The 21,865-nt window shown below is 46.1% G+C and overlaps 1 protein-coding gene across 1 annotated transcript in view; it reads left to right on the plus strand.

Annotated features, from left to right (window-relative positions):
• The window catches only part of LOC137504766 (CD109 antigen-like), a 128,878-nt gene that overhangs the window by 80,562 nt on the left and 26,451 nt on the right, over positions 1-21,865 (plus strand). Inside the window, exons 28-30 of the mRNA XM_068233351.1 lie at positions 2,427-2,654; positions 18,764-18,889; positions 19,969-20,008. Coding sequence (XP_068089452.1) covers positions 2,427-2,654; positions 18,764-18,889; positions 19,969-20,008 — 394 coding nt within the window. The remainder of the gene's footprint in view (positions 1-2,426; positions 2,655-18,763; positions 18,890-19,968; positions 20,009-21,865) is intronic.

The following is a 21,865-nucleotide window of genomic DNA, read 5'->3' on the forward strand; positions in this document are numbered from 1 at the left end:
AAGCCAACATTTTATTCCCACCAGTCCCAGTCGTCCTATTCTCCAGGAGTTTCCCTCTATCCATATTGGCTACATCATATTGAACCTGTTTTAGCCATACTGCATCATAACCCTTTTCCACAAACCTCCTAGTAAGCACTTCAGCCTGCATATTATAATCCCCCACATCAGAGCAGTTCCTTCTTACTCTTACATACTGGCCCCTAGGGACCCCCTTTAGCCAATTCCGATGATGGCAACTCTTCACATTAATGTATCCATTTCTGTCTGTGGGTTTAAAGAAACATCTAGTCAAAATCTCCCCCTCCCTTTTCATAATCTCCAGGTCCAAAAAATGGATACTCTCTCCATCCCATTCAGCTGTTAGGATGATATTTGGTTGGATGCTATTGATTTCTTCTATAAATGCGTCAACCTCCTGTCCCGTCCCCCTCCAAAAGATCAAGAAGTCGTCTATATACCTTTTCCACAAGAGGATGCGCTCAGGGGAAATCCCAACCGCCTCCTCCTCCCAGTCTGCCATATATATATTAGCCAGACTGGGGGCAAAAGTCGGAGGGTGGAGGAACACAAGAAAGGTAATGGTGAATACATTTAGTACCGCCTGGGCCCCCTATGCTCCAGGGCCCCATAGCTGCTACTATGGCTTTTGCTACGCCCCTGGGGTATTTTCAGTTTGTACTGCCCTCCCTAATCTCATCTCTATAGTTTAAAACTAGTTTGATCAGTTAAACCCAGGAAGCATGCTTGTGTGCATACATGAGGAATTCTTCAGTTGTCATGGTAATTTATATAGAAGAATCTACATGTAGGAACTTTCTATTTTTTCTATTTCCACCCTGCTGCCCCTCCATCTTCTATAAATGTCCTTCTGAGACTCCGACAGATCCTGCTGCTCATCATACCACTCACCCTTTCCCTTATTTGCTGATTGGAAGTGATGGGCATGGTTCCTACAATCACTGACAATCTCCCTCCCCGATATGTGCATAAACAAGAGCCTGAGAGAGGGGCACAGCAAATTAAGATCATTGCACAGGAATGAGAATGTTGGGGAGGCGCCCAATATATGTGTTAGGGTGGGTAGGACAAATATCTATACAAATAAATATATAAAAAGACTTATCTTACCTCTAATGAAGACTCACATAGAAGGAAAAAAGGAGTTTTTATTAGTCAAAAATAATAATGCTGTAAACACAATTCACGGATCTCTGCCTGTTTCCTTGGGTCAGCACAAACAGATAACCTTATCTATGGGCCGTGTGCCAAAGGCGACAACGCCGCACACGGCCCATAGATAAGGTTATCTGTTTGTCATGTGCCCATATTGGGCACATGACACATATTGGGCACCTCCCCAACATTCTTATTCCTGTTAATATTCCACACCTCCACATGAGGTGTAAATCCCCCACTACTTGCTGGCTAGTCCTCAAGTGGAAAGGACCAGAGGAGGAGAGCGCCCACGCAGCTCCAGAAGGATCCGGGACACCAAGCGGGAGCAGTTTTATTTCCGCATGCACATACGGTGGTAGTATTCACTACCCTCAACATTCAGTATTTATATTGCACCTAATGATATACTGCACCATCAGGCTCCTGGTCTCCCCTTATCTACAGACTAAGGGCTGGAACCCACAGGAGCGCTTTTGGCAGCGTTTTGGCAGCACTGCGATACGCTAGCAGTTTGCCAAAACGCTGGGCTAATGTTAATGGATGGGGCAACTTCCACAGGAGCGTTTGCGTTTCCCGGAAACGCAAACGCAGGACCTGCAGCATTTTGGGAGCGTTAGCGCTTCAATGTAAAGTATTGAAACGCTAGCAGAAACGCTCAGCAAAACCTAAACTGAGCGGTTTTGCTAGCGTTTTGTGGTTAAGCACACTGTAACAAAATGAAAAATAATTCACAGGACCAATCAGGATAAAAACGCAAAACGCAAAACGCTAGGCACCCGCTGGGGAAAAAAATACAATGTTGCAAAACACGACCAAAAACGCGCATGAATCCGCTTGCAAACCGCTCAGACAAAACGCTAGCGGTTGCGTTTTGCGTTTGCTGATTTCAGTGGGTTCCAGGCCTAAGGGATTTCCACTCCCTTTGTGAAGGGAATCCGTGTCACTTGACCTACTACATACTCAATAGGATCATTACAGGTGTTTTTAGGTGGTGGTATGGGGGGTTATGGAGATCTGATTCTGGACAGCAGGAAGGGAGTTTGAGTCCCTAAAAGGTTTGTAACCAGAATTCCTTTCTCCATGTGCCCTTTACACACATTTGGAATAAGTGCAGCTACATGCTTTTTCCATGTGTGTGCGCTGACACCAGACAGCATTGGAATTTTTTGTTCTGAGCACATATAGATTACTTTATTCTGAGCCATGATAATTGCTTTCACATCCTTTTTTTTTTTTTTTTTTTGCAGCTAACAGGAAATATATCATCAGAGTACTATCTGACCATAGAAGGATATCAGGAAAATGGTACGATTTTCAGCTCCGAATATATGTTGGAGACGATATGGAGGAACATTTCTCTCTACATACAGACAAACAAAATGACCTATAGACCAGGAGATACGGTCAAACTCCGTGTTGTAGCTGTGGATCATGAACTACAGCCCTATAATAAACTTATTAATGTAAATGTGATGGTAAGTTTTCATATTTTGCATTACCAAGTGATTAGAATTTGGATTTGAATCCTATGAAACACATGGGTATATAACTGATTTCCTGTTAAAGCAGACCTGAGTTCAGAACTTCCTCTCAATTCTAAAAGATACACAACAACATAATAACCTTTAAAGAGAAACAATTCTTTATTATAGCTGATACAAATCCTGCATAAAATCTGCAGTGTATCTACTTCCTGCTTTCATGGAAGAAGACATATTGCTAACATCCTGTGTTTACCAATTAGTTTCTCTGCTGTGACAGTCATCTGACACAGCTGGGGAATCAAATTACAACTTGTGATTAATCACATATGAGGGGCTAAATTATTATTATTACTAGCTGATTGCCCGGCGTTGCCCGGGTATGTATTTGGCTGGTGTTGGCTCCGCCTACTTTTTCTAACCCTAACACACAATTACTCACTGACCAAGTTTGTGAGCTTTGCGGTCTTTGGTATCAATAATCTGCATTGAAATGAAACAAATCTGATTGGGTGTGTGTGGCTCCACCCCCTTTTCTGAATTTGAACCCCAGTCACCCAATAACCAACTGTACCAGGTTTGAGGCCTGTGCCATTAACAGTTCAAGAATGGTAGCAATTAAATATTCCCCTTGAAAAACAACAGGTGAAGTTTGATTCACTTTTGTAGGCTCCACCCACTTTTCTGAATATTAATTTCAGTCACCCAGTGACCAACTGTGCAAAGTTTAAAAACCCTGCCATTAACAGAATGGCTGCAGTTTACATTTTCTCAGTGAAATTTGTATTTGTCTTCACCCACTGATGACCCGGCGTTGCCCGGGTATGTATTTGACTGGTGTTGGCTCTGCCCACTTTCTAACCCTAACGCACAAACACTCAATGACCAAGTTTGTGAGCTTTGGGGTCCTTGGCATCAATAATTTGTATATTTCCATAGAAATTAAACAAATCAGATAGGCTGTTTGTGGCTCCACCCCTCTCCAGCATTTGAACCCCAGTCAACCAATGACCAACTGTAGCAGGTTTGAGGCATCTGCTATTAACAGTGTAAAAATGGCAGCAATTTAAATATTCCACTTGCAAATCAACAGGTGAATTTTGATTGGCTACTATAGGCTCCACCCACTTCCCTGAATATTAATCTCAGTCACTCAGTGACCATCTGGGCAAAGATTGGGAACCCTGAAATAAACAGAAGGGCTGCAGTTTACACTTTTCCAGTGAAATTTGTTTTTGACTCCGCCCACTTTTTGTAACCTGGACACAAAGTCTAAATGCCCAAGTTTGTGAGTTTTGGGGTCCTTGGCATCAATAATTTGTATTTTCCCATTAAATGAAACAAATCTGATTCACTGTTTGTGGCTCTGTCCCCTTTTCTGAATTTGAACCCCAGTGACCCAATGACCAACTGTGCCAGGTTTGAGGCTTGTGCCATTAACAGTGCAAAAATGGCAGCAATTTTAATATTCTCCTTGAAAAGTGACATGTGATTTTTGATTGGCATTTTTAGGCTCCACCCACTTTTCTGAATATTAATCCCAGTCACCCGGTAACCAGCTATGCTAAGTTTGAGAACCCTGCTATTAACAGTGAAGACGGGCTGCAGTTTACAATGTCCCAGAAAAATCTGTTTTTAACTCCACCCACTTTTTGTAACCTTGACACACAGTCACTACTCAATGACCAAGTTTGTGAGCTTTTGGGTTCCTGGCATCAAAATTGTGCTAATATAAGCAGTTTATCCAGCAAAGAAATCTGGCTGTTTTTGGCTCCGCCCCTTTACTGAATTTGAACCCCAAACACTTAAAGGGAACCTGAAGTGAGTAAAATTATTTAAAATAAACACATGACGTCGCTGCAAATGAATATTACATACTTACCTCACTGTCAGTTCCTCTCAGAAGCTCACCATTTTCTCCTTACAGTGATCACTTCCAGTTCTGACAATATTTTGTCAGAACTGAAATATACCAGTTGCTGTCAGTTATATATCAGCAGCTGTCAGTTACAACTGAATGTACAAGGTAATGTCCATGTTTCCCTATGGCTCAAGTGAGCGATATTACAGTTTAACAGTGTGATGAGCAGGAAGCTGTTATGGGGTAATGGCCATTTTTAAAATGGAGGACGGAGAATTCCATTGATCACAGTGGACAAATGGGACACGGGAGAGGAGAAAGAGATTGGGGAGTAGACTGCACGGGAGGTAAGTATGACCTGTGCATGTTTATTTTGACTTTTTATTTTCAGTTCAGGTTCTCTTTAACGACCGACTGTAGCAGGTTTGAGGCCTCTGCTATTAACAGTGCGAGAATGGCTGCAGTTTCAACATTCCCCTTGAAAATCAATAGGTGAATTTTGATTGGCTCTTGTAGGCTCCACCTACTTTTCCGAATATTAATTCTAGTCACCCAGTGACCAACTGTGTGAAGTTTGAGAACCCTGCCATTAACAGTGTAAGAAAAGCTGCAGTTTACATTTCCCCATGTAAAAAGTTAGTTGTTTTTGGCTCTGCCCACTATTTCTAATCTTGACATACAGTCACTTAATGACCAAGTTTATGAGCTTTGGCATCAATAAGTTGCATTTCACCATTGAAATTAAACAAATCTGATTGGCTGTTTTTGGCCCGCTCCTTTCAGAATTTAATCCCCAGTCTCCCAGTGACTGACTGTAGCAGATGTTAGGCCTCTGCCATTAAGAGTGCATTAATGTCAGCAATGTAAATATTCCCCTTGAAAATCAAAAGGTGAATTTTGATTGGCTGCTGTAGGCTCCACCCACTTTTCTGAATATTAGTCCCAGTCACCCAGTGGCCAACTGTGTCACGTTTGAGAACCCTGCCAATAACAGAATGGCTGAAATCAATCTAACAAATCTGATTGGCTGTTTGTGGCTCCACCCCTATAGTGAATTTGGACCCCAGTCACCCAATGACTGACTGTATCAGGTTTGAGGCCTCTGCCACTAACAGTGTAAGAATGGTAGCAATGTGAATATTCCCCTTGAAAATCAATAGGTTCATTTTGATTGGCTGTTGTAGGCTCCACCCACATTTCTGAATATTCATCCCAGTCACCCAGTGGCCAATTGTGTAAAGTTTGGGAACCCTGCAATGTAAAAAATGAAGTTGTTGGCACTGCCCACTTTTTCTAACCTTGACATACAGTCACTCAATTATCAAGTTTATCAGCTTTGGGGTCCTTGGTATCAATACTTTGTATATTCCCATTGAAAAATAAACAAATCTGGCTGTTTGTGGCTCCGCCCCCTTCCTGAATTTGGACCCTAGTCACCCAGTGTCCAACTGTACCAGGTTTGAGGCATCTGCTTTTACCAGTATAAGAGAATGGTAGCAGATGAAATATTCCCTTTGAAAATCAAAAGGTGAATTTTTATTGGCTGTTGTAGGCTCCACCCACCTTCCAAAATCTTAATCTCAGTCACCCAATGACCAACTGTGCAAAGTTTGAGAACCCTGCCATTAACGGTGTAAGAAGGGTTGCAGTTTATATTTTCCCAGTAAAAGTTGTTTTGGCTCCACCCACTTTTTGTAACCTTGACACACAGTCACTCAATGACCAAGTTTGTGAGCTTTCAGGTTCCTGGCATCAAAAATGTGTGCATGGAAGCAGTTTATCCACTAAGGAAATCTGATTGGCTGTATGTGGCCCCGCCCCTTTAGTGAATTTGGACCCCAGTTACCCAATGACCGACTGTAGGAAGTTTGAAGCCTCTGCCATTAACAGTGTAAGAATAGCAGCAGTTTAAATATTCCCCTTGAAAATCAATAGGTGAATTTTGATTGGCTGTTGTAGGCTCCACCCATTTTCTTGAATCTTAATCGCATTCACCCAGTGACCAAGTGTGGCAAGTTTGAGAACCCTGCGATTAACAGTCTAAGAATGGCTGCAGTTTACATTTTCCCATTTAAAATGAACGGCTGAAATTTGATTGGCTGTTTTATGCTCCGCCCACTTTTCCTGGATTTGTAACCTCGGTCACAAAGTGACCAACTGTGCCAAGTGTGGGGACTTTGGCTTGATTACTGTGAGAATGGCAGCCTTTTACATTTTTTCCATTGACTTGAATGGGTGGAATCTGATTGGCTGTTTGTAGCTCCGCCCACATGTGCAGGGGGGCCGCGAGACCCCCAGAACCTATCATCCCAGGTAGTAAGGGATCTGTGTACCAAGTTTCGTTCAAATCGGTCAAGCGGTTTTCGCGTGATCGCGGCACATACACACACACACACACACATACACACACACACACACACACACATACATCCGATTTTATATATATAGATTATTAGACAGGCAAAATTCTCTAAATACATATAGGGTGCATTTCTATATGTTTTCCTTCTGTCCTGTGCAAGAGTTCAGGTCCACTTGAATACTTTTTTGAGTCTGTACTTTGTACTTTTTAGTGAGCTGGGTGTTTACCTTATGTTAGTTTAGGCATGTTGATGTGTGCATAAAATCATTTGTGTGAGCTGTAGCATTCTGTTACCCAATTATGGCTAAATTAAGATGTGATCAGTAATACAATCGCCAGTGGTGTAGCAATAGGGGGTGCAGAGGTAGCGACCGCATGGACCAAAGGGGCCCACTAGGGGCCCTCCTTCATTTATCTTATTAGCTTTTTTATTGGTGCTATGCTAATTATGAACTCCTCTATATGTGCATTAAATAATGGTAATCCTTAACAAACTGTTTCCTTACTCTGATTACACTTCTCTGACACTACACCTTTCCTTGGTGGGTTTTGAGGCTCCATATTAATAGAGTACTTGGGGCCCCATGTAAAACTCGCCCTGGGGCCCCAAGCTCCTTAGTTACGCCACTGACAATCGCACAACTGAATATAGTGCAAGAAAACCTTACATTGTAGTGGTCTTTGAATGAAAGGTTTCAAAAAATTATAATTGTAATCCCAAGTCTCATTTCCTTGTTAAGATGGTGGAGTGCAAGTCTTTTTCAGTTTTGTGCAGCCAGACTTCACAAAAGTGGAAGTTGTTCAGTTTTGGCTGCAGTGCTCTGAAATGACTGGCAGCAAATTCTCACATCTCACACTTGTATCTCTCAATTTCTGGTAAAAGCACTGTGGTAGGATATTTCAGTACACTCTCAAAAAGTAGATCCTGCCAAGTTATGCCCGGTAATACCCACATGCCTACATGAGTACTTATTGGCAAAGAACAGAAAGCATTGCAACTCTGGCTACTGACCTTCACTAATCAGCAATCTGACACACCCAGCAGGCACATTGTGCTGTTACTAATCCTGTGGCAAGGCTGTCTTCGCAGATACAACTAAAGAAAGAAATATGAATCGATGTTTGTTTGTAAAACTCATAGCAGGAAGCTGATACCATTTGTTGGTTAACTTTAAAAGATGTAAAAATGAGGCTTTCAGCCAATAGGCATTCTTCAGACTCTATTCATGTAGATTTAAAGAGACATGGATAGTGTCTATAAAAAGCTTATTGGATGAAAGCTTACTCTTTACATCTATTAACAACTTTGCACCTAGACCTGTTTTCCCCCCATGGACTAAAGCAGTTTTGATATTTTAGCTATGCCCCTATTTAATCAGCAATAACTTAATCGCTACTTATGAAACTTTAGTGATATATACATACATGGGGGAGAAACTAGGCTTCTGTGGGTGCTTTTTTCCCCCAGGAGTTATTTCATCTCATATGCATTTTAAATGGAAAAATAAGACAAAAATTGAAAAAATACACAGTTTTTCAGTTTTCACCTGTTATTATTTTAAAATAAAAAGTGCTATCATCCTATACAATAATTTCCCTGTCACTGCATCCACGGTGTCCATATCAGGGGTGCTTGCCGTGCATGCGTGGCAAGTGGTGTTGGGCGGGCTTTGGGCAGCAGTCGTAAAGGGCGGCATGGGCATGCGTGTGTGCAGGGGTCACGGTTGTGCACGCGCGCCATGTGACTGTGGTATGAAAAACCGTGTAAATGTAAACATGAGGAATAAATGGTTTATAGATAGCACAATAAGTTGCTTTATTATGCAGGTGGTGTGGTTTTAAAAATGAGTGGGGTTATATGAGATGGCAAAGCAGTATTTGTATCGTAATAACCAGTGGTGCTCAGCAGAGCTCGAATATTCGAGTAGCTCGAATATTCGAGCTCTTTTTCAGCTATCCGAGCTCGGTATTCGAGCTCCGAATAGCTGTAGCTATTCGAATGGGCTATCCGAGTACACTCGAATAGCCCATTCACTATTCGAGCTATTCGAGCAAACGGCGCTATTCGAGCTCGGTACCGAGCTCGAATAGCGTCATAGCCCAGATTGATGTCCTTAGAGCCAATCAGAGGGCTCCCAGGCCCTCTGACGGCAGCCAATCACAGAGGGGGACCCTGGCCAGCCCCTACCCTATAAATAGCGGCCGCCATGTTCCGTTTCTCCATGCTTGCCTGAGACTTGTACAGAGAGAGAGTTGCTCCTTTGTGCTTTGGCTTAGCAAGTGCTCTATTGTGATCATTTACCTAGCGTTTTTGCTCACCTACACCTGCCATATACACCTATATTGTTGTTAGTTAGATAGACATTGTATTTTAGTTAGTAGCTTGTGTGTTACATTAGAGACAGGCAGCTGCTGCAAGCTTACAGGTTTAGGCCTCAGGGGGGCCTTGCCTCTGTGGGCAGCTGTCCTCTGTTTATTTCTCTCATCTATACCAGTATTTCTGCTGTCCTTTACTAATAGTATTGTAGTTATACTGTACTAGGAGTAGGACACTCACTGACTGTCACAGTTTATAGGCTACTAGCTAGCTCCTGCGTGTGTGCACTCACTCACTGTCTGTGTGTACACACACTCTATTTCCTTCTGATTACTGATAGATTATTGTTAGTTAGTTGTACTTACTGTTACTACTTACTCTTACTGTACTAGGAGTCTAGGACACTCAGTCAGACAGTCACTGTGTTCATAGGCTACTAGCTCCTGCGTGCGGTCACTCACTGTCTGAGTGTACACACACCACCCACACTCCATTTCCTTCTGATCGCTGATTGATTATTGTAATTAGTTAGTTCTACTTACTGTTACTACTTACTCTTACTGTACTAGGAGTCTAGGACACTCAGTCACTGTGTTCATAGGCTACTAGCTCCTGCGTGCGGTCACTCACTGTCTGAGTGTACACACACCACCCACACTCCATTTCCTTCTGATCGCTGATTGATTATTGTAATTAGTTAGTTCTACTTACTGTTACTACTTACTCTTACTGTACTAGGAGTCTAGGACACTCAGTCACTGTGTGTTCATAGGCTACTAGCTCCTGCGTGCGGTCACTCACTGTCTGAGTGTACACACACCACCCACACTCCATTTCCTTCTGATCGCTGATTGATTATTGTAATTAGTTAGTTCTACTTACTGTTACTACTTACTCTTACTGTACTAGGAGTCTAGGACACTCAGTCACTGTGTTCATAGGCTACTAGCTCCTGCGTGCGTGCACTCACTGTCTGAGTGTACACACACCCACACTCCATTTCCTTCTGATCGCTGATTGATTATCGTAATTAGTTAGTTCTACTTACTGTTACTACTTACTCTTACTGTACTAGGAGTCTAGGACACTCAGTCACTGTGTTCATAGGCTACTAGCTCCTGCGTGCGTGCACTCACTGTCTGAGTGTACACACACCCACACACTGCATTTCCTTCTGATCGCTGATTGATTATTGTAATTAGTTAGTTCTACTTACTGTTACTACTTACTCTTACTGTACTAGGAGTCTAGGACACTCAGTCACTGTGTTCATAGGCTACTAGCTCCTGCGTGCGTGCACTCACTGTCTGAGTGTACACACACTAAATTTACTTGTGATTACTACTGATTATTGTAACTGCTAGTTGTACTTCCTGACTGTTACTACTTACTTACTGTACTAGGGGACACTCACTCAGTCACCTCACCAACCAACCCACTCCATTAAAGTACCCCACTTTTCACCCGCCCTTTTACAAAACTTTTGTCTATACGCCCAAAACATTTAAGATGTCTGGAAGTGGCAGCCAGCGCGGTTTGGGCAAGGGGAAGGGCAGCAAGGGAATCAGGAGGAGAGGGAGCAGCATTGTGGCAAGCCGCGGCCGCGGGCGCGCCACCATGCACAGTTCTGCAGCAGCAGCAGCAGCGTCAGTGGCTAACATTCCTCCCATAGCCACTGGCCGTGGACGCCTTGGGCGCCGCCCAGCAGGAGCATCTGCAACTCACGCTGCAGAGACACAGCAGCAGCAGCGTGTAGCACCTGCTCCCATTTTCCTCCAGCCGGGTCGGAAACGTCCCATTGAGGAAAAGGATGCAGACACTGTGGTGCAACTCATGACGGAGGATGAGCAGCCCGCCATCAGCTCTGCATCCGAGGCCTCCACCCTCACCACCACCACCACCCCTGTTCGCAGCAGCCGCCCAGCAGGGTCTGGGGAGGAGGCCAGTTCACCGTCACTCGCCGACCTGTCATTCAGCAGTCTTTTGACCCCAGGCATCATGAGTAAATTGTCTGCTGTTGTTGGCGATCTTGAGGAGGAGATGCTGATGGGCACTTTGGGGGATGAGGGATTGGACAGCAAGACTGTGGCGACAGTCAAGCAGCCCATCCATGCATCAGGAGAGGAGTTTGGGGGGTCCTCATCCCAGCAGGACATGTTTCAGGAGGGGGAGGATGATGATGACCCGGTGACAGACAGAGACTGGGTGCCACCACCTCCAGGGGATGTCGTCCTCAGCAGCTCTGAGGAGGAGGAGGAGGATGCTCTTGTGGGCCTTGCAAGGAGGCGCATCATTGCAAGCATTGGCAGCAGCAGTAGGCAGGTCCCACAGCCTGCTGGTGTCTCAGGCTCAGCAGCAGCAGCAGCAGCATCTGCCAGTACCACCACCAGCCGCACCCAAGCCCCCCAAGCCCCCCCCCCCCAACCACCACAGGGAGACAGGCAGCAGCGCTTCCATGCCGTAGGGGGATGTTTAAGTCACCAATCTGGCGATATTTCACCATGCCCACTGTGTACAGCAAGTACGCCACTTGCAACCACTGTCAGCGGAAGTTGAGCAGAGGTGCAGACCCCTTAAAGTTCTGCACCAGCTCGCTCATCAACCACCTTGCGGCTAAACATTTCCACCAGCATGAGGAGTTCCAGAGGCTGAAGGCATCTGGTGCTGGCAGTGGCACCACACCCATCACTGCACAGCCTTCAGCAGCAGCAGCAGCAACAGCAGCCACCCGCCCTCCTGCTCCTCCAGCAGCACCAGCAGGAGTGCGGAAACGCACTGCTCCTCCCCCCTCTGCAACTCCTGCCGCCGACACTGAGGCCTGTTCTGGCAGCCAGTCCTCAGTGGCCTCCTCTGCTGTGTCTGCTGATTCCCGTGTCAGCAAAAGGCCACGCCAGAGCCTTTTGAGCGAGTCCTTCCAGGGGGTGGTTAGGGCTCTGCCTCCCAGCAGCCGTCGCGTGCGGCAGCTGAACGGCTTGCTGGCACGGGCCATGTGCTCCCAACTCCTGCCGTACACGCTCGTGCAGGAGGGGAGCGACATTCGTGCGCTGCTTGCTTGCGCAGCCCCAGACTGGCAGCTCCCCAGCAGACACTTCTTTGCCCGCAAGGCCATTCCTGCACTGCACCGCTTTGTGATGGCCAATGTGGAGCGAGGGCTGGAGCACGCGGTTGGTGAAAGGACTCCTGGAGCAGCCGCTTCGGGACAGGCCGCTACCTGTCCTTCACTGTCCACTGGGTCAGCTTGGTGGAAGGGGGTGAGGATGGGAGAGCAGCAGCGGGCACAGCAGCAGCAGCAACACAGTGGGTGGTGCCACCCCGCAGGCTCAGGGGAACTGCAGCAGGTTCCTCCGATCCTCTGCCATCCTCCGGCACACCTGGCCAAACCCCCCGCCTCAGCAGCTGCGTGAAGGCCCGCCACTGCCAAGCGCTGCTGCACTTGGTCAGCCTTGGGAAGACCAAGCTGACGGCAACCCATGTGTTGGCCAAACTCCAGGAGCAGGAGAGGATTTGGCTGACCCCCAGAGGCCTCAGAGTCGGAGAGGTGGTGGCCGACAATGGGGCCAATCTGGTTGCCGCAATAGACAGGGGAAACCTGACCCACATCCCCTGTCTTGCCCACGTGCTGAACCTGGTGGTGCAGAAGTTCCTGCGCACCTACCAGGGGATGGGCGAACTGCTGGAAACGGCAAGGAATGTTGTGCGTCACTTCCGGCGCTCGGCTGCAGCCTGTGCGAGCCTGGAAGACGTGCAAAAGGAGCTGGATCTGCCACGCCATCGGCTGATCCTTGACGTTCCGACTCGCTGGAACTCCACCCTGGCGATGTTGGAGCGTCTGGTTGAACAGAGGCGCGCTGTCAAACAGTACCTTGCCCTGGCCACTGTTTCCGCAGCTCAGAGAAGGGACAAGACCAGCAACTTCCCGTCCATCGTCCCCGATGATGACTGGAGGCACATGCAGCAGGTGTGCTTAGTGCTGGCTCCCTTCCTGCAGGCCACAAACATGGTGAGCAGGGACCATGCTATGGTCTGCGAGTGGGTGCCCCTGGTTTCTCTGCTGAACAGGGCCCTCGATGCTTTGCTGGAACAGGGAGCGGCAGCCTTGGACCAGCAGGAGCGGCAACCAGCTGCGCAGTCCACCTCTGAGGGGGAGGAGGAGGAGGACTTGGTGGAGGTCCCTGACCTGGCTGCTGATGAGGGGGATCAGCACAGCGCAGCTGAGTTGGTGCGGGGGTGGAGAGAGGATGAGGCGGCAGAGGAGGAGGATGAGGACAGCACTGACGTCGATGTGCCAGCAGACGTGGCCCGCCTCTTCCCAATGGCAGCGCACATGCTGACGTGCCTGCGCAGGGACCCCAGGGTGATCCAGATGAAGCAGAGGGAGGACATCTGGATCAGCATGATGTTGGACCCACGCCTCAAGGGGAAGTTGAGCCAGTTCCTGCCGCCTGCAGGAGGAGACCCAGCGCAACAAATAAGGAGCTTGCAGCAGGCCCTTGTTGAGCGCTTGGAGGAAGCCTTCCCCCAGCCTTCCACCCCCACTGTCCAGCAGCCAGCACAGAGGCAGCAGCAGGTGCCTGCATCCAGCAGCAGCAAGCGCCCCACAGACCTGCTGTCTCTCAGCCACGAGCTCTACAGGACTGTAGAGGCTCCGGCAGCAGTGACTAGAGAGGAGATGCATGCAGCAGCATCCTCCTCCGGTCACAGCCAGCGCCTGACCCGCATGGTGGCTGACTACATGGGGTCGTACAGCGGGCTTGACAGCGATGCCCCTGTTGATCCCATGGAGTATTGGGTCAAGCGCATGGAGATCTGGAGCGAGCTGGCGCAGTACGCCCTGGAAGTGCTGTCCTGCCCCCCTTCCAGCGTGCTGTCCGAGCGCTGCTTCAGTGCAGCTGGTGGCGTGGTCACCGAGAAACGCTCACGTCTGTCTCACAAGTCTGTGGACAGACTGACGTTTCTCAAGATGAACCAGGCGTGGGTGGAAGGCGAGTTCCTGGCCCCTGTTGTCGGCGAGAGGGGGACATGAACTGGCTGCCGGAACCATCGTTAATGTGCCTTACCACCCTTTACCACCTCCTGGCTCCTGCTCACTAAGCCAGCCTGGTTCACTTTGACTATTACGTCGCCTGCAGCCACACATTTTACACCTACAGTGGGCTGCTGTGTACTGCCCTTCTGCTGTCTGTCTGTGTTTCCCACTGCCAGGGTACACAGATGATTTACCTTCTGCTGCCACTCTGCCACCAGCTATTACGTCAAACAATAGCTGCTCGCCTACTCCTCCATTCCTCCTCCTGCTGCTGCTGTCTGTCTGTGTTTCCCACTGCCAGGGTACACAGATGATTTACCTTCTGCTGCCACTCTGCCACCAGCTATTACGTCAAACAATAGCTATATTGGTTGCAAAACCAAAAACCAAAAAACCATAAAAAAAAAAAAAAGGTTTAATTTTTCTGAGGTGCCCGGGTTGAAAACTGTGTTTTCCCAGTTGTGTATTGGACACAATGTGGGCTGCACGACCGCTGTCTGGGACCTCCTGTTGTGTTTATTTACAGCCCTGGTATCACCGCTAGGTACCAGGGCTATTATGTCACGCTGCCTACCTGCTGCCACACTCACACTGCTCCTCCATACCTCCTCCTGCTGCTGCTGCTGCTGTCTGTCTGTGTTTCCCACTGCCAGGGTACACAGATGATTTACCTTCTGCTGCCACTCTGCCACCAGCTATTACGTCAAACAATAGCTGCTCGCCTACTCCTCCATTCCTCCTCCTGCTGCTGCTGTCTGTCTGTGTTTCCCACTGCCAGGGTACACAGATGATTTACCTTCTGCTGCCACTCTGCCACCAGCTATTACGTCAAACAATAGCTATATTGGTTGCAAAACCAAAAACCAAAAAACCATAAAAAAAAAAAAAAAGGTTTAATTTTTCTGAGGTGCCCGGGTTGAAAACTGTGTTGTCCCAGTTGTGTATTGGACACAATGTGGGCTGCACGACCGCTGTCTGGGACCTCCTGTTGTGTTTATTTACAGCCCTGGTATCACCGCTAGGTACCAGGGCTATTATGTCACGGCGAGCTGCCTGCCTCATTGACTGCCTGCTGCCACACACTCATCCTCCTCCTCCTGCTGCTGAATTTACCTCCTGCTGTCTTTGTGTTTCCACTGCCAGGGAGCACATACAATGGCGCTTCCAACATGCGTGCGCCCACCAGCTATTTGTTACGCTCAAAAATAGCTGCATTTCTTTAAAAAAAAATTGAAAAGAGAAATACGTGAAGAAGAATAAGACTATATTGAAAAGGAAGGAGAAGATGAAGAAGAAGAAGAAGAAGAAGAAGAAGAAGAAGAAGAAGAAGAAGAAGAAGAAGAAGAAGAAGAAGAAGAAGATATAGAAGAAGACGATATAGAAGAAGACGATATAGAAGAAGACGATATAGAAGAAGACGATATAGAAGAAGACGATATAGAAGAAGACGATATAGAAGAAGACGAACAAGTATATACAGTAACACTACTGAACAAAATTAAGGACACAACTTCTCTTTCCACATTTTTTTTTAAAGGAACATCCCCACATAATCACTTGCTGTTGTTACTTGGAAAAAAAGAGGTTTCTTGCATCATTCACCCTCAAAACAAGTGTTGGAAGCTATTTAAGGCCAATTCGAATAGTCAGCTCGAATAGTCAGCTCGAATACCGACTCGAATAGTGAGCTCGAAGTCCGAGGTCGAATCGAATAGTAAAAATTATTCGACTCGAATATTCGAATGACCTCGAATAATTTACTATTCGAATTCGACCAAACTCGAATTTTAAAAAGGGGTATTTGAGCACCACTAGTAATAACCCCCTCATTTTGTTAAAACTTGCCCTGTTAATCTAGAGGTCCCCCATCTTACTTATGGCTTTTTGGGAGGTGTCGGGCGGTGGGGGTATGAGGCAGATCAGTGATCAAGCACTAGTGTATTAGAACCTGGTACCTCCTTCACAAATGGCCATAGTGATTAGCACAAGAGTATGCTAACACACATGCTGTGCTCGTCTAAAGCAACGGACTAACACTCATGTTATTCTGGCAAATCGGTTGCCAGAAACAACGTGAATGTACTGTATGCCTGGCAAAAAGAGGTTAAAGGGCCCTTGAATTGAATGAAAATGTGTCTGTTATGGAATCCTAATACTGTCCTACTCTGCACTACTGTTTGTCAGTGCTCCCACCCCAGCTGTTGAAAATGGGGATTCTGAGCATGCACACTTTGAAAAATGCCACTAGTGCACGGACAGGAAGTTAGCCAATAAATGGTATTATCCTGATACAAAACTTCCAACTTTAAGGTAAAGAACACAGTACAATTTTCTACTGCTACTAAAAAAATTTGTAGTGTGTACATTTGAAAAAAGGGTTTGTTTTTTTTGTTGTTAAAGCTGAATAATACATGAAAGCATTTAGCCAGTGGACACATTTAGCTGCTTCATAAACACAATAGTGGAAAATTATAAAGCTGGCTCCTAAGGTTGTATGGAACAAATAAAAGGGAAATCTGCATCACATCTGCTGAGGATCTGGACAAATGTGGTTTTAGGAAACAAGGAAATCATTGCATTTTAAGTTTTGAGTGTGGAGAGCAAACAGGTGTGTGTGGTGGATTTACCATTCGCTTCTCACGAATCACAGTGAAAATTACAGAAATTTATATTTTCTTTATTATAAACAAAATCTAGATGTTCATGAGTCTGTATCCCAAATCTATATGTTTCAGTAACTTATAGAGGTCAAATCACTTGAAAAGTTGTTTGTTGAAATATTGGGGGACATAACATTGTCCCACTGCTGCTAAAGTAAACTGAAATATTAACCTCTTCAAGACCACAGGCTTTACCCCTCCCAAAGACCAGGCCATTTTTTGTAAAATAGGCCACTGCAGCTTTAAGGCCAAGCAACAGGGCCGCACAACACAGCACACAAGTGATCCCTCCCCCCTTTTCTCCCCACCAACAGAGCTCTCTGTTGGTGGGGGGTCAGATCGCCCCAGGTTTGTTTGTTTATTTTGTATAAATATTTTTTATTTTTTTAAATTACATTTTCCTATATTTTATTATTTTCTTAATTCCCCCTCCCCCGTCTGCTGCCTATCACAGCGATCGGCTGTGATAGGCAGACGGGGGGTGATACACGGCTGTCCACAGTACAGCGTTGCTGTAGATTGCAGCACTGTACATGCTAATTAGATGGCGGTTTCACCATCTAACAGTCCCCGAGTGGCGATCAATACTGGGAGACTGCTCCGCCTACCAAGCGGATATCCGCGCAGCTGCAAAAGCCAGCACCAGGACTGTACGCCGATTGGCGTTAGGCGGTCTTGGGGCTGTCGTCGCGTTCACTCCCATCGGCGTGAAACGGTCCTCAATCAGTTAACCACTTCACCCCTGGAGGGTTTTTCCCCTTGTGGACTAGAGAAATTTTCACATTTCAGCTCTCCTCCCTTTCATTCGCCAATACCTTTATCACTACTAATCACAATGAAATGATCCATACTTTGTTTTTTTTTGCCACCAATTAGGCTTTTTTTGGGTGGTATGTTTTACTAATAATTATTTTATGCTTAAAGGGAAGGTTCAGGGACTGTTTAAAAAAAATAAAAATCCGCATCCACTTACCTGGGGCTTCCTCCAGCCCGTGGCAGGCAGGAAGTGCCCTCAGCGGCGCTCCGCAGGCTGCCGGTGGTCTCCGGTGGCCGACCCGACCTGGCAAAGCCGGCGGCCAGGTCGGGCTCCTTCCGCGTTCCAAAATACGCCTCACGGCGGCGCGCTGACGTCATCGGACGTCCTCCGGGCTTTACTGCGCAGGCTCAGAACTACTGAGCCTGCGCAGTAAAGCCCGGAGGACGTCCGATGACGTCAGCGCGCCGCCGTGAGGCACATTTTGGAACGCGGAAGGAGCCCGACCTGGCCGCCGGCCTGGCCAGGTCGGCCACCGGAGACCACCGGCAGCCTGCGGAGCGGCGCCGAGGGCACCTTCTGCCTGCCACGGGCTGGAGGAAGCCCCAGGTAAGTGGATGCGGATTTTTATTTTTTTTAAACAGTCCCTGAACCTTCCCTTTAATGCATTTTAACGGGAATAAGAAAAAAAATTGGAAAAATTCATTATTTCTCAGTTTTTGGCCACTATAGTTTTAAAATAATACATGCTACTGTAATTAAAAGCCCCTATTTGATTTGCCCACTTGTCCCAATTATTACAACATTTACAACGTTATTTCCCTAGTACAATGTATGACGCCAATATTTTATTTGGAAATAAAAGTGCATTTTTTTCAGTTTTGCGTCCATCATTAATTACAAGCTTATATTTAAACCAAATAACAATAATATACTCAGGGAGACATTGCTGGATCCATCTTCCTGCATAACAAGGTGAGTATGTAGCTTTACTTCTGCAAGAATATCCACAGTATGTTATAAGTTATTGTGTGTGCAGCCTGTAATGCAGTAGAGATTGTCATGCACCAAAATACACAGCCTGGCTAATAATTCACCCATTTCCATTTATGTTTTCTTATAGGATCCAGATGAAAATATTATCCATCAGTGGGCAAAAAGAAAGCTAAACTTGGGAGTAGTGACTCTGGAAATGGTGCTTGCTAAATATTCTATGACTGGATCGTGGAAAATACAAGCAGTGACACAAGTAAAAAAAAAAAAAAAAAACTTTTTCAGGTTGTTTCAAAGAGAAATAGTAACATGGAGGTTACTTTTTAGGCCCCTTTTACTCAATTCAAGGGTATGGAGCATTTTACACTTGTCACGTCGTACCAGAAATTTCTGAATCGTTGATGAGCCAACGCAAAGTCTGCAGCGTATTACCTTGTGACTTCCAAGGCGACGCAGCAGCAGCGGAAATCATTGGATTCAATGGGTGATGCAGTAATTTAACCGACGGTAGCCCAGTGCGGCAGACGACGGAATCCCAGGGAATTCCAATGATGTACTTCCTGCCCAGAAGCAATTACATCAGTGAGCTGGGGGTGGGGTCGGAGCTATGCATATGACCCTGCTGGCACAGGGTCATATGCTTGTCATTTTTTGCGTTGAGGCAGAATGCAGCATGAACATTGCATTCCTACTGCAATGCAAAAAATAAGTGTAAAATTGACCTGAATAGGCAATCAAAATAAAGGTAAAGTAAAGAATAAAGTCTGACAGCTTATCTAAAATGTAAAAGGCCACATGATTAAATCCTTGATGGGCCCCTCAATGAGGGTTAGTGTGCCTCTGCCTCATAAGATTTTTTGTTTGCATTAGTGACAGTCCCATGGATCTCTCACCAGAAGATTATAATGCACTGCTTTCAGGAAATGCTACTCCCTATACCCATAGGCCTCAATTCACTAAGCTATATCAAATACTTTATCAAACGTTTGATAATTTACCTCATGGGTAAAATCTAATTTTGAATTCACTAAGGTGGAGGGTAAAGACCCCTCGTTCAGCCGCAGGATAGCGGCGTTTTAGCTGGGGCAAGCATGCCTATGTTGATTATAAGCTAAAAAGTGAGTTTTTAACTAGCTTCAGAGTCTCTTTAAGTGACAAGACAATATACTCTGTTCAGTGCTGTGAAAGATGTCAGCGTTATATAAATACTAAATAATAATTATTTCGCATATATTAATTTTTACGTGATTGTATACATATATATATGTATTTGAAGTAAAGTATCAGTAAATATTTCAAATCTTAAATCACACTTATTTTTGATGTTGCTTTTAGGACTTTTCCAGCATAGAATACTTTGTGGTTGATGAAGGAGGTGAGCTAAGCTTTCTGCTATTTCCTTCATGATATTTATATTACGGTCTGCCTTAGCTTCTGTTGTATGTTTCTGATATTCATTTTAAATTTCCCAAAATAAAATAAATAAGGTTTCTTTCTAAGAATTGTATTTTGTAGTCAGAGTTCTGTGAAGAACCCACAGCCAGGGCTGGCACTTCCATAGGCACAAAAGGAGAAATTATTCATGTCCCTAGAGCCTGTAGAGGCCCCAAAGTCTACTCTGTCAGCATCACCATGAAAGTGTGGCACACATCCGGTGTCACTGCCTGTGGGGGAAAGAGGGGGGGGGGGGGGGAACAAAGGCCACCTAATACTACTGATTGAGGGATTGGAGCAGGGGCGTAACTAGAAATCACTGGGTCCCCCTGCGAATATTTGGATGGGGCCCCCCCCATAGGTGCCAAATAATCGTAATGGGGCAGCGTTTCACTGTAAATTAATTGTAAAGTGGGCAGCATTTTACCAGACAATCGTAATGTGGGCCAGAAAATCGTAATGTGGGCAGAGTTCACCAGAAAATCATAATGTGGGCCTTTAGAAAATCGTAATGTGGGCAGAGTTCACCAGAAAATCGTAATGTGGGCACCAGTCACCAGAAAATAGTAACGTGAGCAACAGTCACCAGAAAATTGTAACGTGGACAGCATTCACCAGACAATCGTAATGTGGGCAGCGTTCACCAGAATATCGTAATGTGGGACAGAAAATCGTAATGTGGGCAGAGTTCACCAGAAAATCGTAATGTGGGCAGCGTTCACCAGAAAATTGTAACATGGACAGCATTCACCAGACAATCGTAACGTGGGCAGTGTTCACCAGAAAATCGTAATGTGGGCCAGAAAATCGTAATGTGGGCAGCGTTCACCAGAAAATCGTAACGTGGACAGCATTCACCAGACAATCGTAACGTGGGCAGTGTTCACCAGAAAATCGTAATGTGGGCCAGAAAATCGTAATGTGGGCAGAGTTCACCAGAAAATCGCAATGTGGGCAGCAGTCACCAGAAAATCGCCATGTGGGCAGCAGTCACCAGAAAATCGCAATGTGGGCATCAGTCACCAGAAAATCCTAATGTGGGCAGCAGTCAGTCACCAGAATATCATAATGTGGGCAGCACACACCAGAAAATCCTAATGTGGGCAGCAGTCACCAGAAAATCCTTATGTGGGCAGCAGTCACCAGAAAATCGCAATGTGGGCAGCAGTCACCAGAAAATCGCAATGTGGGCAGCAGTCACCAGAAAATCCTAATGTGGGCAGCATACACCAGAAAATCGTAATGTGGGCAGCAGACACCAGAAAATCGCAATGTGGGCAGCAGACACCAGAAAATCATAATGTGGGCAGCAGACACCAGAAAATCGTAATGTGGGCAGCAAGCACCTGAAAACCGTAATGTGGGCAGCAGACACCAGAAAATCCTAATATGGGCAGCAGACACCTGAAAATCGTAATGTGGGCAGCAGACACCAGAAAATCGCAATGTGGGCAGCAGTGACCAGAAAATCGCAATGTGGGCAGCAGTGACCAGAAAATCGTAATGTGGGCAGCAGACACCTGAAAATCGTAATGTGGGCAGCAGACACCAGAAAATCGCAATGTGGGCAGCAGTGACCAGAAAATCCTAATGTGGGCAGCAGTCACCAGAAAATCGCAATGTGGGCAGCAGTGACCAGAAAATCCTAATGTGGGCAGCAGTCACCAGAAAATCGCAATGTGGGCAGCAGTGACCAGAAAATCGTAATGTGGGCAGCAGACACCTGAAAATCGTAATGTGGGCAGCAGACACCAGAAAATCATAATGTGTGCAGCAGACACCTGAAAATCACAATGTA

This window comes from Hyperolius riggenbachi, chromosome 4, assembly GCF_040937935.1.
Source record: "Hyperolius riggenbachi isolate aHypRig1 chromosome 4, aHypRig1.pri, whole genome shotgun sequence".
Classification (NCBI taxonomy): Eukaryota; Metazoa; Chordata; class Amphibia; order Anura; family Hyperoliidae; genus Hyperolius; species Hyperolius riggenbachi.